Raw genomic sequence first — 17,922 nt, forward strand, 5'->3', positions numbered from 1 at the left:
GCCTTAATCTCAGTCGCCACAAAGAATAAATCAATTGCAGAGCCAAGTACAGATACTCTAAACTGTTTGACAACCTGAATGGAGTTTGTGGAGCACCAGATGAGAAACTAGGATCTAGACTGGGGTGGGCCACCTGCAGACCTAGCCTAATTCCAAAGGCCTTCTGCAAGAGAACCAGGTTCGACTCCTGGTAACAGCGATCTACTTCTCTGGCAGCCAGCTGAGCAGGGAGAAAGGAAGGGTGGAAGAAAAGAAGTGGTTCTTCTCCCCTGCTGGCTTCAGCCCTGCCCACAGCTGCCCTGCTTCCCTGAACAATTACCTGTAAGAGAACGCAGCCCTCAATAGCAAATGTTCCCCATCTTTCCTTTAGGGATACGGATCATGTAGTCCAGAAACATTTATGGGGCCACAGCTCTCCTGATCCATGATCATTCGCCATGCTGGCTGGGGCTGATGAGACTTGTAGCTCATCAACATCTGTAGCATAGTTTTCAGGAACTGCTGCCACTGCCATCGCAATCTCTGTGCATGGTGTTGACTCAAATCTAGAGTCACAGGCAGACAGCTCTAATGTTGCAGGAGAAGCATAGAACAGCTCCCTTCAGCAGGCCCTCTCCTGGTTTTATCAATTCTCCCATCCCATTTCTGTCTGTGCAGGGATGGGAGAAGGAACAAAACAAAGGGTCATGAAAAGGAGTGACTGGAAGGATCTTTGCTGCCCCCACCTTATCCTTTGGTCCTGGGCTGCTGCTACATATAGGAAAAGAGGCAGAGGGGGTGGGCAGTAAGATGCTCCCCCAAGCATCAGCCGCAAGATTGGTCTAGATCAGATAGTGGAACCTTGTGGCCTTCCAGATGATTAAAAGCTGCAACTTAGATTTACATTTAAGCCATGATGGGAGAATAGTACCACATGAAAGATGGCCTGGGAAATGTTGAGACAGCAAGCATTCACGTTCATCCCACCGCTAGCGCTTCAATTTATTTTATTTTTGGTTGGTTATACGCCATGTAATTTTCAGTATTCATTCAGACAACGTTGAAGTAGTTCCTCCGCCTGCCTTAACAAGTCAAACTTTTCTGTCCTATGCTTATGAGATCAAAAAACAAAGGATTAGAGAGGAGGTCCAATCCTAGCTTCCAGGCATGGGAAGGGGAGGGGCTTACTACACCTTTTGATCACAATCGCCAGGGAAAGTCAGGTGTTTATTTTCCAACACAAGGCCAAAAAGGTATGTTCATTTCCTTGCTGGCACTGATATACAAACATCATCAAATGAATTATTCTTCCACTTCCTGGATTTTGCAAGAATACATTGGCAAAAGCTGGGAAAGTGGTGGTGGTGGTGGGGGGCCCATTACAAGGCTGGCATTCTGGGACATGATGGTGTGCGAGTGTAAAACCTGGTCAGAATATAGAAGTTGTGTTTATCCCTGCATTAGAAGATAGCAGGCTCCCCCCCCCCCCCCCCGTGCTCCTAGAGAGCATCTGTCCCCTGTAATCATGAAAAATGGTTCCAGGGCCTTATAAACCAAGGATAACCAATTTATGTAATCTAAGGGGCAACAGTATTTTCCACAAGATGGAATTAAAATTTGTTATGAGTCCAGGCTGTCTTGTGGATAAAGTCTTCAAGCAACTAGGTCATTACCTACAAGACCCAAAAAGACTGAGAATGGAAGGTTTTGCTAAATACCAATAGGATCAAGATGCAAACATCTGGTGTGTGTGTGTGTGTGTGTGTGTGTGTGTGTGTTGCTTAAAAAAAAACCAGGCAACATACCTGTGTCTTCAAAGTTTGAAGTCCATTCATTTGCAAAGCCACCTTACCTCCTTCCAGTGCTCCAGCTGAACTGATTGATATTCAGAGTTACCTTCAAAAGCAAGCTAAGCAGCATCAAAATCTACCCAGTAGGCAATGACTGCTATCTCCTTTTAAGCACCGAGAGACCCCAGGAGAGAGACTGAGAAAGGGTGGCAATCCCAAATGGAAAACAGAAGCTTGCATATCTGTGTTGACAGGCAGGAATTCAGCATGCTTTGCATTCCCCATCCTTGGCAAAACCTATTTAATGCCTGGTTATCACACAGCTGCTGAAGGCATGGAGACTCATGAAAAGAAGGTGGCACCCCCAGTTATAGCCAGAATACAACCAAGGCATGCAGCGTCAATGAAAACAAGAGTCTGAATCAATGAGCAGAAAGACTTGACTGTGCACAAGCCAGCACTTGCTGTTTTGTGGAACTGGCAATCACATACCTTTGGCTCTGGCCCTCCCACAGGGTTGCAGCGAAGTTAACGATTATACACTGCTGGTTAAGTTTAGAGCAATTAGGGTGATCTTACATGCTGCCTACAGACAATATCTCCCTTTTTATGAGGGGTCTGCATTCCTGCCTTTGCTCTGACTTGTCCCTTGCACATTCCAGAGACACAAACTTGTACTCTTGTCATCAAGCTGACTATCGCAAACGCTTAAGGAAAAGGCTTGACTAACTCAGTACAGTGAACTTTATCTAGAAACTGAACGCATGATTATCGGCTGGGGTTGATTCATAATTTGCACACCTGCTTGCCACACACACACACTGGGGGTTGCAAGGCTGAACACCAGAAGGGGTGATGGGGAGACATCCATTTCCAAACACACAACTAGGCAAGTGGTTGGGAGTCCCAACCTATTGGCACACAATCATGTCCTGTTCCCCCAACCGATGGGAGATGCACGCTGCTGCTTCACCATAGGAAATACCAGCAGATACACATGGTTGAAATGTAATAGGTGAGCGGAAATGTTAGCTTGAAAATTAATGCCCCTGGAGATAAAGCACACTTTTTTTTTTACAAGAGTGAAAGACAATTTTTTTTACAACAAAAGTGCATTTTCCAATCTAGAAAACAGGCCACTATGCCACACATAATAGTTTACAGAAAGATTAAGTAAGTAGGTAAAAGTGGTGGGGATATTGCATGAATTGAGCCCTCAAAGACCTATGGCCAAACTGGTGTGGTAAGAATGTGGGCTGAAAATAAGCTGGGTTGAGTTGCAGTCCTAGCAAAGCAGTTGGGGGGAGGTAGCTTTGCTATGAGGACACCTTGCCACTCACCCCAAATTTCTTATGACCTCACCTGCCAGACTTGCTATCATGTGCAGAACATGTGAACTTCTGTGTCTTCCTCCTGGTGTCCCCCTCACTCCTCACCTCAATGTGCCAGAATGTCACATCAAGCTTATTAAAGAAACCCACATCCTATCACACGTATGATGAAGTAGACTGTGGTCTACAGGTGCCTAAAACTAGTTACCCACAAGCTGTTCTTAGTGCTGAGAATAAAGAGATTCAGAATGAAACGACTCTCATACAGGAACAAGAACAGGATCCATAACTGTGTCCCATTATGTGCATGGCAGCTCTGGCTTGATTCTGGGAACATGAACAGGATTCATATTATGTATTTATTTATACCTCACTCCCCCCAAATGGGACTCAGGGCAGCTTATAAATAAAAACAATAATTGCTAAAAACAGGGGGGGGGGGACTATTAAAAAACAATTAAACATTAATATAATTAAAACTCGATAGATAGATATAATTGATTTTAAACATACAAATAATCACAACAAAAAAACACAACACCAGCCCTTTCATTAAAAGCAGTCAATTCCTGTTGGAATTGGAAGACGTTGGAACAAGGTCTTCCATTTACTAGCGTGTAGACCGCTAAGAGGGAGCCAGCCCACCTTCTCCAGAGTCAGAGTCTGGGAGCAGCCACACAGATTACATGGGTGAATGCCTCACTTAGGAACTTACTCTACTTATTACAAAATTCACAGCAAATAGAACTACTCGTCCTCAAGATCTCTCAGAGCAGGAATACTCACCAAAATGTCAAGTTTCAGCTACTATTAAGTTAAGTACACTTGGGGTCAAGTGTGTACATTCTATTTCACAGGAATATTCTTCCTCCTCATGCTCTTGCAAAACACCTACTCTAACTTGGGCAAGTTGCTCTCAGCCTTGAGCACATGCTGATGATGAACAACTTTTCTACGCAGTAAATCAAAGGGATATTTTGTGATTTTCCTGAGCAGCTGCGAAACAACAAAAGAAACAGATCTCACATTTCTCGGCTTGCCGTACACTCTGCTGTGCTGGAACCAGCCAAGAAGGCAGAAGAACATCAGCAACATTCTCAAAACAAGTCAGTAAACTGAGCAGCAACAGAGTTTGGGAGACGGGCTGTTAGAAGCAAATGGAGCACCATCTCCCTTTGATGCACGGAAATAGCCACCGGAAGTACCACCTCGGTACCACCAGTGACTGAGTCTCTGCCAGGTTGCAGTCTTTGCATAGTGAACTTTCAAGTAGCCAACACAGGGCAGACAGCTGCCTCAACCTACTAAAGAAATACACAAAAACCAACTGTTTTAAAAATACTTTTTATTTTTTAGAAAATACAGCATTCAGTACAGTGTGCCCTGCCTCCCCCATAATCTACAAATCCACATCATCACCCAGTCCAATCAGGAATGTGCATTTCCTAAGTTTCTCCAGACCTCTGGTGCTCATGTTAAGATTCTGCGTGCTGTTAGTGTGAATAAGGTAGTGGTAGTTTCTGGCCTGCTCGTCACTGTGGCAAGTTACAGTCAAGTGACAGCTGTGATCACTTTTACCATGCTGTCCATTGGCCCTGCCTTTCAGCCACTACAGCTAAGCACCTGCTAGAGCAGAGTGTGCACTAAACCTATCGCAGCCTCCACCAAGCAAGTGCAGGAATACTCTACCGTTCTTCAGCAGTAGCATAGTCTCAGTGCTCTATGGGCTCCTGCCACTTTGGGGCCCTTCAAAACATTGCCCCTGGGCTTCCATATAGCGCCAAAACGATTCAAGTCAAAACAAGTTCCAAATGAGAGCACAGCAACTACCTTGGCCACCATAATGATGCAATATTAGTGGGCCCACTAAAATAAACTGAAACATTTTAAAGGGGAAGAAACCATGTCTTCTGTTTCTCTGACTTGACTCCTAGATGGCAAAATTATGACGTTATCTTGACTCATTGATTCTGATCCAGCCTAATAAATTTGGAGAATGTTTTAGGGGTGGGAAATGATTTTCACAGGCAGAGGTACCTGAGGATACCCATGGTAGGAAGGATATCCCATGCTCTGAGTAACATTCCTCTCCAGCTTAGAAGTGTTCCAGTGCTATGGTGTTTCCTCCAAAACAGGTAAGGTGGTGGGAAAGCTTTCTATTGTGCAGATTGGATGGATACTTATGAAGGACGGGGTGCGGTAAGGCTGGATATTTATGGGATTGTCACATAATTGTGATCTTCCTCCAGCATGGCTGATTTTTAAAGTCTTCTTGGAAACAAGGGTTACCCTCTATAAAAGAGAGAAGCTCCATATATTGAGATCGCATAGTGGAGTAACCACAGGCACCAGTCATGTTCATGGGTCAGTGGGTAGGCGGTGGGAGACACAATGATTTTGTAACTGGTCTCTCTGAAATCCTGAGATTTGGCCTTTAGCGTTAGTGGAGAGGAGAAAATGAGACAAGTAAGGGAGTACTGAGATGTAGGCTACCAATTCTCTCTTTTTCCTTCATGGAAGTTCTGATAGGTCCTCAAATTATAACTGATCATGCCCTTGAGGCTGCTGATTGGACCATCACCATTACATGGTAATGTTCTGAATTAATACAGCAAAAGAATAGATTCAGACCAATCTAATGGAGTCCAAATATCACACAAGGCCAAGCTAGGTCTTGGCTGCTTTAGCCACCAAATTCCTTTGGGACATGTTGTGGGATAATGAACACGGGGCTAATCTATTAAATAGAACATGGCAGAGAACATGTCAACAGTGACCTTGCTAGACAAACTTAAAATGGAATGAAATCCTTGTTTTATTAATCTTTGGCAGTGGTGGGGATCCCAAAGAAATGTAACCTCTGTGACATGCTGGTTACCATCTTCCAGCTACAGAATGGAAAATACATCTGAGTCAGCAAGTGCTCACATCTGGATGTCCCTTTGCTTGGGCCTTGGGTGGATGCTCTTAAAAATGTTTGACTTCTTGCACATTCCTGAGGGAATGGGATGACAGAGGCACCAGTATGCATTATCTCAAGACAAGAAAGCGTTTCGCTGATTCACTATGTCTCACAGTGGCAGTAAAAATGCCCACAGAGGGTGGCAACATCCAGAAGCACATGAAGGAAAGCACAGGTGGGCTAGATAACCCCACACGTGCATAGCACACTCCACCTAGAATGCAGACTCGCCCCACAGGATTGTTGCCGGGAGGTGGGAGGTTAGGGATAAGCCAAATAATGTGGGTCGGGGAGGTGGGGGAGAACCTAGAACAGCCAGCCAGTGTGGTGTCCTTCAAATGTTATTTGAATGCAACTCCCATCATGCTAGCAGGGGGCTGATGGGAATTGGAGTTTGACATGTGGAGTGTACCAGCTTGGCAACTCCTGGCCTAGAGTTGTCAACAGTTATGGTGCTCTAGGAACAAGAATTGGGGGTGGAGGACTGAGACAGCCTACTACTGCAGTCCCTGAATGTAGCTTGACAGTTTGGGTTTTGGTCACAGAAAATATAGGCAAAAGAGAGAGGAAACCCCCAGTAGAGGATTTCATTATCCCTATTTGAATCTGGATCCTGTTGACTGAACATGACATGCTGAGCTAGGCCAAACTTTGAACCTAATCAATGTCTTCTTATCGCTACGTACTGGAAGCAAGGCCTGCTGCCCAATGTGGAAGAAATTCTTAAAAGCTAGAAGAGACTGTCCTTCCAAACCCTTCCAGCATACCTCTCAAGAAAATAAAAAGATTATGGGAGAGTTAAAATCTAGGTTTCTCCTCTGAAATTATGGCATGAGCTGTTCTGTATTTTTAAAATCATTATTAAAAAGCCAGATACTTTAAACTGCCCTAGGGCAGTGTGCTTTGAACTTGGAGAAACCTGCCCTTCCTTTCTTGAATCGTAGGCCCAAGTCCCAGCTGTTTCCACCATGGGAATGAGCGAGCTAGAGAAAACCCAGGCGCTTTCCTTCACAACTGTTGCAGCATTCTTTGCTGCTTAACTGATCTGCCTCTTCTGTAGACTTCAAAAGAATACACTGACTTCATAAAAGGGGGGTGGAGGGAGGGGCAGGGAAGAAATCACGATTCAAAGCCATCAAGCTAACACCACACAATTGGCTATGTAAGGAAAGAAAAAAAGAGAAAAGGGAGAAAAAAGGCTTAGCATTTGTGTGGAGTTGTTTTTGTTTTTGTTTATGAGATACAAAACAGACCACTAAGAAGCTCCCCAGGGGTCATAAGGAGAAGTTTAATCATGCACGTTAAATTCAGTGACCCCCATGGAATGAACACATCGTCATCTACTACAATGGTTGTCAGAAGTCCCCAATCTGGGTCACATTGCTGGCTTGAGCTGAGTCAGGGCCTACTTCTACTCTTGCATTCAGAGCGGATCGAGAAGACTTCTTCTACCACCACCACCACCCCTGGCAATGCAACTGCCCTTCCGTCATGAGCTGCTCCAGCCTCCCTACACATGGGTAACACCGTCACACCAGCAGCTGCCCCTTCCTTCCACCTGGTTTACATGGATCTGCAGCAATCACTCTGGGGCACAGAACATTCCCGCCATGGTGAACAACATCTGTCACGGGGAAAGTGCACCCCATGAAGAAGACAACCCGTTCAGGATCCTGTGGAAGTGCCAATATTCCCTTAGCTTGGCAAAGCTTTACTGTATAGCTAAGGATCAGTGTGGTTTTGCATCGTAACCTAACCTATATGTCAGGAGTGCTCTGATGGTGTTTCCTGCTTGGCAGGGGGTTGGACTCGATGACCCTTGTGGTCTCTTCCAACTCTATGATTCTATGATTCTATGATTCTAGGTGCCAGTGCAGGTGTCACGATCGAGGGAAGAGGAGGAGGAGGACACCTGAGCAAGTGCATCACTGGGCCAAGGAGCCCAAAGGCTTCACAGCCAACAGCCAGCTGAATGCAACATTTGGAACCATCTAGCTTGAGAAAAGGAAGCTCCTGTAAGTCAGAGCAACCGCTAGGTAAGTTGATGCGGCCATTTGGCTGGGAGCCAATTGCAAGGTGAGGCGCTGGTGTGGCAACGTGTGGTAAAGCATACCAGAGCTATACGTGGAGGTGACACGAAAAGAAGAAGAAGTGGCAGCCTTAAATTGAGAATGTCAAAGAGCCAACCAAGAGGAACTGGGCAGGGATTGCACTTCCTGATTTCTAATTGCTCTCGTCTTCTCATGTGGTTGCAACAGTGTGAGGCAATGAGCCATCAAAACGAGGCAGAGGAGGTTGGGGGAGAAACAGCTTTACAAAACTCATAAAAGTGGACAGTGAAATCCAGGACCTGTATGTGGATTTGTGGCGCCACAAACAAGGCTACCTGTTAAGGCCTGGAACTGGACGCCAAGCCTCTTCACTGGTGAAATGAGAGTGGCTATCAGGAACAGCTGCTTCTCCTTCAGCTGCCTGGAGATGAACAGCTTTTCTTCATCCAAACAACACACCTGTGTCTTGAGCAAATCCCACCAACCTCTAGCACCTCCCCCACCAACTCCATGGTTTTAAACAAAAAAGGGGGAGGGGAAATCCTGCTGAAGTGTTAATCCCTGGAACACACTTCTTAAACCTCAAATAGTGAGTACTGAGTCAACTCCTAGGCATGACATTAATGGTATGGGAATTTCCAAAGACTATTGATGCACTGTTTTGTAACTGTGAGAGAAAAGGCATTAGGGGGGTTTATTGTGGGGGGTGGGGGTGGGTAGAGTTCTGCTCTTTGCGTGTGAATACCCCACCCCAAAGAAAATCCTTTGAGTGGTGCCGTTTCCAAGTAAACCAGGTCACAATATGAAGCAGTAAACAGGAGCATCAGTTTTAAGAGTCATTTCAATCTAGAACAGTTATGGTTTCCCCCCATCCCAGGATTTACACAACGACAGAGCAAAAAGGAAGAGAAATGGCTTGGAGGTTCTCTCTCTTCCTCCCTGCCCCCAGATTCCTACCCTCCCTCCCTCTAATGAAACCAGGTGGAGACGACTTTGAAAGAAGAGATGGAGGAAACAGCTCTGGAGTTCGGTGGACAGGCTCAGATGCAGAGAGGTGGATTTGGTTGGAGCTGCGATTCTGGAGGCTGGTAGGCACCCGCAGCCCCTTTCCTGACCCGTCCTCCTGTCCACGAGGGTTTAACTGTCTTCACCATTCTCGCCTGGTCCTTTGATAAGTCGCTTCTGTCCCCTCTTTCCCACAGGCCCCTTGGGTTTGGCAAAGGCCTGCTTGAAGGCATGCTGCTTGGGGTGGACCTCATCATACAGGAACTCTGCTGTCAGCTCAGCTCCATCATCAATCTCAATCTGGCAAAGAGGAAAGAGGAGATGCAGTCCTCTGATGCCTTGGCCTCTGAAAACACCTACATCTCAGATGAGACAAGGACTGTCTTCCTCGTAATGCCACTCTTACCTCCCTCGTCCACCTCTTTCCCCAAAATCATTTCTACCATCCGGCAGCAACTCTAAAATGTTGCTTCCAACCAGATCTACTTTTCATCTCCAGAATCTGAGTATCACAGCTCCTCATCTGAGCAACGAGCTTTTCATCATTTCGTAGGTCAGCCATGCAATTTTGAAATTTCTCTTGGCCAAGAGTTCCTTCATTCCTCCCCCCCCCCCACTGTGAGAACCATTCAGTTATTCCTATTCTCTGCTTCCTTTTCCTTAAGCCGTTACTCATCTAAGAGAGGACCTGTCCTCTCATCCCATGACTGCAAAGAACTCTTTTTTCAGATGCTTGGTAATTCTATCCTTAATAATGGTTTCCACCAGTTTCCCCAAAACACAAGTTAAGCTAACTGGCTTGTAATCCCTTGGATCCTTTTTTTAAAAAATCAGCAATTTTCCCATCTGCAATCTGATCTTAGGGACAAGGCACAGTTCCCTTAGATGGCCAGGATCTGCCCTACATCTTCTGCTGGGAAGACAGATGCAGCTGATTCATTCAGCTTTCCTGCAGTCTCTTTTTCCTTCTTTAACACATATTTGACACCCTTGTCATCCAAAAGCCCAACTGCCTCTCTAGCTGATCTTCTGCTACTAAACTATTTTAATATTTTTTTAATGATTGGTCTTAAGGTTTTTAAGACCAACGTCGGGACACTTCCCCAAGTTATATACTGGGTCCTGAGGAATTCCTCCAGAAGAATCTTCATCTGCTGTCCCACCAGTCCTTCACACCATCCACAGCTCCCAGTGTCCACATGGAAGGAGGAGGATTTCATCAAATATAAATTTAAGGGTCAAGGGGTGGCGGCAGCCTAGGCTTACCTTCTTTGCAATCTCTAGGCAGAAATCTTGTTCCACGGAGTCAAGCAGTCGGCTCTTGCAGCTGGAGTACAACATGCGCTCCTTGATGCTACATTTGTAACCAGGCATGGAGTAGATAAATACTGCAAGGAAGAGGAAACAGGGCAATCAGTCATCCCTGGGTCTGGCCATGATTAATTCCACAAAACTATAGGGAGCGAAACCATGCATGCAACAACTATAATGGAAGGAACTGCAGAACACAAAGAGTAGGAAAAAGTTTTGCAGGCGAGCATCTTCCTTTTCATGTACTGTATTGTTTCTAAAAGCTCTAGCATTGGTTATATCGGAATTCTTTGCACTAAACCAGTGATGGCCAAACTTGACCCTCCAGCTGTTATGTGACTACAACTCTCATCATCCCTAGCTAACAGGACCAGTGGTCAAGGATGATGGGAATTGTAGTCCCAAAACAGCTGGAGGGCCAAGTTTGGCCATCACTGCACTAAACCGATGGCTTATGAGGCTTCTGGCACCAGAGAAATTGCATGAGCAAATACATATCATCAGAAAGGACGTAACATGCACATTCTCACGGTTCCCCAGATTCATGGACAGAAGAATCTGCACTGGTGGGGAGAACCCTTTGATACATTCAGAAAATAAATTCCTATGCCTGTCTAGAGGGAGGGAAGGAAGGTTGAATGAATGAAAGAAAGGACAGGCACAGATACAGAAGCAAAATTCTGGTCTGTAAAAAAAACAAAGACAAGGCTGTAGATTTGGCCAGAGCTTACCAACTGACTCCAGATAATCTCCCTCGTGAGAGTGCTTATACAGGAAGAAGTGGTAACGGGCCGAATCCTGAGGAATTCTTTTAGGCAGGTCTGCTATCTCAGTGGCATTGGTGTGGACCAAGTCTATGGTCTCCCGTTCCAGGTCCAGCTTCTGTATAAACAAAGGCAAGAGGACACAGTTCAGAACAACATTTGGCTCAGGGGAAACCAAGAGCCTTTGAACAAGCAGGGCTTGCACAGAAGTCCAAGAGATGTTCAAAAGGCCAAACTGAATAGTGAAAAACAGACTTCTCACCAGCTGGATGTAATTGATCTTCTTCTGTTTTAGTAACTGGATGGCCTGCTGAGCTTCTGGCTGCAAAGGAAAAGCCAGTCCCTGGAGGGTCTGGTGTTTGCTTTCGACGCTGATTTCAGTCTTGACCTGTTTAACAGGGGTGGGGATGGGGGGAAAGGAACAGAGGTGAAATGAAGGAAGGAGGAAAGCAACAAAGGTGACAGCAAAACACAAGCCATGCTGCTGGGACTCGGGGCGCTCAGAAGCTGATGCACCCTGGAAGGGAAAGAGCCTGTGGGAAGGGGCTGCTAGCAGCTGCCATGGCACATGGGGATGGAGCCTGTCCACAATGCTGGACCAAGGAGAGGACCAGTGGAGAAGCCTGGTGCCCTGCTCCCTAGACTGATGCATCAGTCTGGAGGCCAGAAGAAGAATCCTGGGGCAGGATTTGCATTGAGGCACTGGCAAAGTTTGCTTTCAAAACACCACCACCAGGTTTGGTAGGCAGTTGCAAGCAGGGGCGCTTCTCAGTACCTAAAAAAACCCTCTGGGAAATGGAATATGAAATAAATTTGCGTGTGCTCTATATATGCACAAATTTAGGTCTCTGAGCAAATTAAGACGGTGAGTGGCTGGGGTCTCGCCAGCACTGTGCTTTGCAATAAAAGCAAAGTTTAAGTTGAGGAAAGGGGCAGAAGATATGGGGCCCAGCACAAAAGACCCAGAAATCAGGCTCCCTGAGCTAGCCCCTAACATTAGACCAGCTGAAAAGAAAAACACATGCAATCCCTCCCCAATTTTTGGTCAAGTGTATTCCATAGGTTCTGAATAGAAGCATTCATTGAAAACCAAATTATACATCTGTTCCGATCTTTATCAAACCCCTCTCCACCACACACATCATATTCTTTTGTACCTGCCCATGTTTTATCTTGTTTTTAAATCAGAGAAGTTTTTTTGTGGAGGGGTGGGACATGATTTACAGAGGAGAGAGAAAAGAAGTTTCTCATTAGATTTATGAAATTGGTTAATTGTTGCAGTTCAAATGTCACATTTTTTAAAAAAATAATAATTAAAATACAGTCTTAAGAAGGGGAAATGTTGTGACTAATTCTGGCGACTTTGGTGCACTAGCACACACACATCCTCGCAGTCTTAGCTTAAAAATAATAATAATAAATTCATTCCAAAATAACTGCAAGTGGCTGTAGACCACAGCCTTATAAGGCTTTGCACAGTGTCACCAGAGGAAAAATCATTAGCTTTTTGCTTCCTGCTTTATAGAAGAGCAAGAAATAGGTCACACGCTTCATTGAGTAACTATCAATATTTCACTTTCGTTCTTGATAAAGGAGTGAAAGCGAGGCTTTGCTTTTTATCGTGAGAGAGAAATGTCATTTTCCGGTAGATGAAAAATTATTAAAATCCCAGCTCTGCCCATATATAATTTGGAATATATTAAGTATCAGAATAAGGAACTGGTCTGTAGAAGAATCCATGAGTGACACAGTTAGAAAGCCGGAAATGTGGAATGGCTGAAAATAATACTACTTAAAATAGATCATGCTGTATTATTTCAGGGGTAGCCATTTGGGTCATGCTGGCTGGGACTGAGGAGAGCTGGAGTCTAGCAACATCTGCAGGGCACCATGTTGGCTACCCCTGTATTGCTTACTACAAAGGAGGCAGAGAACCCAAAACTACAAGACAAACTTGTGAAAACGCCGTTTAGGACAGACATAAGAAAGTAGTTCTTCATTTAAGGAACTTGCAGCCACATGAGGTGGTGGTGAATGGCAGTTTAGATGTCTTGAACAGTCCTATGTAGTATACACAGAAATTACAGATCCTGCCACAATTGGGATTCCTCCCCACTTCTGAAGTTGCAACCCCGTCCTGAGAAGGAAGCATCAACAGAAGCTTTCTTCCTGAGGGTAGCAGCAGATGTCTGGGGGACATTTTCACTGGGACTGCAGCACAGGAGAGGGTGAAATCTCCCTCTTCACATGGTATAGTCTCAATCCTGATCACTCACTTCCATCTCCATGGTTGTTTATTCAGAAGGTAGTGGTGGTAGGGATAGATAAACACAACCACACATTTAACCTCACTTTGGTTTGATGCTAGCTTCTAACCAAGGCCTGGAGCTTCCCCCAATCTTTTGAAAATGCTCTGAAGGCCAACATTTTGTCTCAGCCAGCCCCAGCGTTCGAATGAGGATCAGGATTTAAAATGGAAGCCAGGAGATCACATAGCAATCTGCTTGGACTTGAGACTACAGGGATGGTCTCATTCAATGCTACGCAGTAAATAAGTAAGTTAAACTCTTGCCCACGGTGTAGGGAACACTCTCCCAATCTCACCTGCACAAATCCTTACTATACAGAGGCATTATCTATGCATCCCCAAAGCAGCCTACTAAATTTATCATCACGAGACAGAAACTGGGAGAGGCTTCCACATTCTTTGGCTGAATTGTAAGGATTGTCCTGATGTCCTTCAAATTCAAAAATAAACACCTCCTTTAACATATTTATCTTGAATTCCTGTGGTGTTTTTTTAAATCCAGGAGCACTCACTCTGTGCCACATTTATCACGATAGCATTTAAGCAATTACATGCGTTGCAAGGAATCCTCCACAGAATAGGCCCTGAATTAGTGAAGATCTCTGATGCCCTATTAGCAAAACTCGCTCACCAGTATATACCAAAACCACTCTAAAAAGGAAGGCGGGGAATCAGTTTCTTTCTGTTAGAAATCCACATCTCCCATTAGGGAACTTATTTCTCTCAAGGCCATTTAGAAAAATGGGACCCACGCTCACTAGGTGAGCATCACAGGAACGGAACTCTGGTTTGTTGGGAATGTTTGTTTCTTTGAGAGAACACAGAGAAGGATGCAACCAAACTGGCAATCAAGAGAAAGAATCCCCCACCACACCCCCAGCGAGAGCAGAAAGCAAAATGCAGGCAACGCCGCCTACCTCCTCAAGGTGAGGGTATTCAACCACTGATGGGCAGCAGCAACAGCCCACTACCATCTGTCATGCAGAACGTAGGGAAACGGAGTCACATTGTGACAGAGACAAGAGAAAAGAGTTACCTGAAAGTCTTCACATATTGTGGGCTGAGCTAATAGCCAAGAAGGGCCGCTAAGCACTCCAGGAGAATCCTTAAAAAGGGGGTGGAAAACATCTGCCCCATGGGTTAAAAATGCGGCCCTCTAGGCCCTTGAAACTTTCCCCCAGCTGTGCCCTCCCACCCACCTCACTGCTCTGCCTCACCACAAGAGTGCCTTTGCCTGCCTGGAATGTGTCCTTGTTTGCAGGATGATAATAATAATAATAATTTATTTATACCCCGCCCATCTGGCTGGGTTTCCCCAGCCACCTGGGCAGCTTCCAACAGAATATTAAAATACAATAATCTATTAAACATTAAAAGCTTCCCTAAACAGATAGAGAGCAGTGTGGGATAGTGTCAAAACCTCTGGCTTTTGTGAGGCTGGAATCCAGCCTGCTGTTACACCCATGGCTCAGTCTACCTTTGCCTCTGGCCTCACCCACCACTGGCATGTGCCCACCCTTCCAAGGTTGCCTGTAAGGTAACATAGTCTTCAGGCTGAAAGAGATTCCCCACTCCTGGTCTGAAATGTTGCCAACAGGTATACCACCTCAGATACAGAAGAGCTGCTTCACTAGGCACAGATGCCCATTTTTTGGAGGTGAAATTTCTGCAATGTGTTCTGCCTTGACTTTGGGGGTGGAAGGAACCAGCCAGCTTTTCAAACCCCCGCTGAACTTAAAGATGATGGCTTCAGTCCCACAGTCTTGAGCATGCACTCAGTGGGGCCAAGCAAGCGTACGTGACTGATTGCACAATGGCTGGGGAAGTGGTTTCGAGTGTTGCCTGTAGGTTTTTGTTTCGTATTGTGTGCAAAGAGGATGTGGCCATTTTTCAATGGAAAGCACACAATTACTTTTTCTCTTGACCAGTATAATAAGAGTCAAACATGGGGGGGGGGGGCAGGGAACGCCATCCAAAAATGTTGCCAAATGCTTTCGGTTGGACAATGGCCCTGGGAAGCCAAAGAGGCTGAGGTTGTGTCTGCAAGGCTTTGCCTACATCTGCATGGTACAGAAGTGCAACAGGAGGGCAGCATTAACATCTTCCCACAATACACACTCACACTAAACGACACATTATGCACTTTCATAAGAATGCCATTTGCTATTCAGGTCGGCATTCCCTTTTCTAGAAAATTTCTCAGTTGATATTATAAGAAGGCAGCACTAGCAACATAATCTGTCCCGCTTTCACAGGGAAAGACCAGCCAAGAAAATGTACAGGCGTTCAGCCACATATCCTCCACTTCACTGTATAAACAAAATTCCCAAGCAAATGAGAGCCAGTGTGGTATGGTGGATAGAGTGTTGAAATAGGACTGGGAGCCCAGGGTTCAAATTCCCATCCATGCACAAAGTTACTGCATGATTTGGGGCCAGTCACAATCTCTCCGCCTCCCCTACTCTACAAGTTTTGATATAGTTCGCGTTGGGGTGAAGACTATGTATACTACTTTTGAGGTGCTTGAAGTAAAATGGACTATAAATACAATCAAATGAATAAACAAACTAGGTAACTTACTATGATACTCGGTAGCTCAGAAGTGAGTTTCTACTTACTTTAAATGTAAGGTAATAAAAACAGAGGCTAAAAAGACTCTTTAGCCCTCACCTTCTTGCAATGGCACAAAAGAGAGCCAGCAGGCTGAGAAATAAGGAAGCCCTAGAGTCCCACTGATTCCTGACCTCCCCACCCCCCAAATTACTCTATAGTTAAATGATAAATTAATTCCACGACTGTCGATCTTATATATACCCAACATGGCAACATCCATGCACATGGGGGGGAGTGTCAACAGGCTTGGGGAAAACTCAAGGTTTACAAAATATTTTAATGAGGCTAATTTTAAGGAGTCATATTTATATTTCAGTATTTACATTGCTCTGTGCTCCACAAAGATTGCATCAGTAATGTTTAGGATACCCCAATAAGGCATTTGGAGAGAGAAACAGAGGCACAGAGAGGGGGGTGGGGGTGGCAAGCCTGAAGAGACGTTGGCTGACTTGAGACTGGAACTTCTCACCACACCATAAGGGACTACAATGGATTAACTCAACACACTGCTGAGGCAGGAAGGAGGCAATAAGTGTTTACTATTTCTGAAAATGGTTGCATTACAAGCTGCTGGGTGAAGTGGTTTCTATAGAATGACAGTAGCTCTTCTTCTTAAAAAGAGGCTTTGAGCTTGAGGTGAGAGCTGGCACATGCAAGAGAAGGAGCTCCATAAGGAAAACATAACTGTGAGGGAGGAGGAACACACATCACCAAGCCTACCATCTTCTCAGTGTAAGACTCTTGGGAATCTGAGTACGTACTGAGGGCAAGTGAAGAGAAGAAACAGGAACAGCAAATAAATGCAGAACCATTTGAGAAAACGATTCATTGTAGAGGACAATGGATAATGCTATATACAGTGTATTGGGGAATTGTCACCAAAAAAAGTGAAATAGACTTTGAGGAGGACAAGGGCCTACCATCTCACTGCTGGAGGCCAGGGAATGAAGATCCTTGGAGCACATGCAAAACAAAATGGCAACAAGGTTAGCTCTGTACTAAAGCCCTCCAGAAAGGAGGTTCACCAATACAGAAATGGGTCAGGGTTTGAGCCACGCTAAAGAAAGTCTTTGCGGTATCTAAACGTTTTAGCAAACTCTGACATTGTGCACAAGACAGTAAAATAGTTTCATGCATTTACCACAGGCCTTCTAATGGGAGTTCGTTCACACAGGGTTACTTTCACAAAAACTAGAAGGAATGCCACACAATTCCTTCATACAGAAATATGCAGAGAAGATGAAGAAGAAAGCAAAATACAGAATGGCCACATTCAGATTATCTTATTAGGCTTAATAACAATATTATTGAAAGGACTTGATTGCTATATGAACATATTATAATTGCTAATTCCATGAATAACTCTCTTAAATTAATGATAATGTTTGGTTTTGCTTATAATATGTGTATGGTATTTTCAGGCCTTCAGTAACCTATACTTTGTTTTGTTATATTGTTTCTTTTGGGGAAAAGGTATCCTTGAAGAAAGACACAAAGAACAAATTAAAAAATAATGAGCCTTTTGGCCATGCTCACAGCACTTTGCTCGTCCCTGTGAATGGACTACAATTAACCAGGAAGTCTCTACTTAACCACAGTTTCATGTTTCCTCTGATCCAAGAAACTATGTTTACCAGTTACAGAACAAGTCAGGATCATAAACCACAGGTTGCAGTTGGTTTAGAATCTTCCATAACAGATAAGATGTGGTTAACCTGCAATGGAAAACACTGGGATCTACTTTTTGGATAATTTCCAAAGAAGACCATGTTTGATATACTGACTTGTGGACTAGCACAGTACAATAA

General features: G+C 44.7%; 1 protein-coding gene across 2 annotated transcripts in view; it reads right to left on the reverse strand.

The window, feature by feature from the left end:
* Nucleotides 1–8,815: 8,815 nt before the first annotated feature.
* TWF2 (twinfilin actin binding protein 2) overlaps nt 8,816–17,922 on the reverse strand; it is a 56,396-nt gene continuing 47,289 nt past the window's right edge. For both annotated transcript variants that reach the window (XM_083429523.1, XM_083429524.1), the window contains 4 exons: nt 11,456–11,581; nt 11,161–11,311; nt 10,385–10,506; nt 8,816–9,418 (listed from right to left, as the gene is read on the reverse strand). In XM_083429523.1, the coding sequence (XP_083285649.1) occupies nt 9,251–9,418; nt 10,385–10,506; nt 11,161–11,311; nt 11,456–11,581 (567 nt within the window). In that variant the 3' untranslated portion in view covers nt 8,816–9,250. The remainder of the gene's footprint in view (nt 9,419–10,384; nt 10,507–11,160; nt 11,312–11,455; nt 11,582–17,922) is intronic.

The sequence above is a fragment of the Podarcis tiliguerta genome (assembly GCF_965153285.1).
Source record: "Podarcis tiliguerta genome assembly, chromosome: 2".
NCBI classification, from domain to species: Eukaryota; Metazoa; Chordata; class Lepidosauria; order Squamata; family Lacertidae; genus Podarcis; species Podarcis tiliguerta.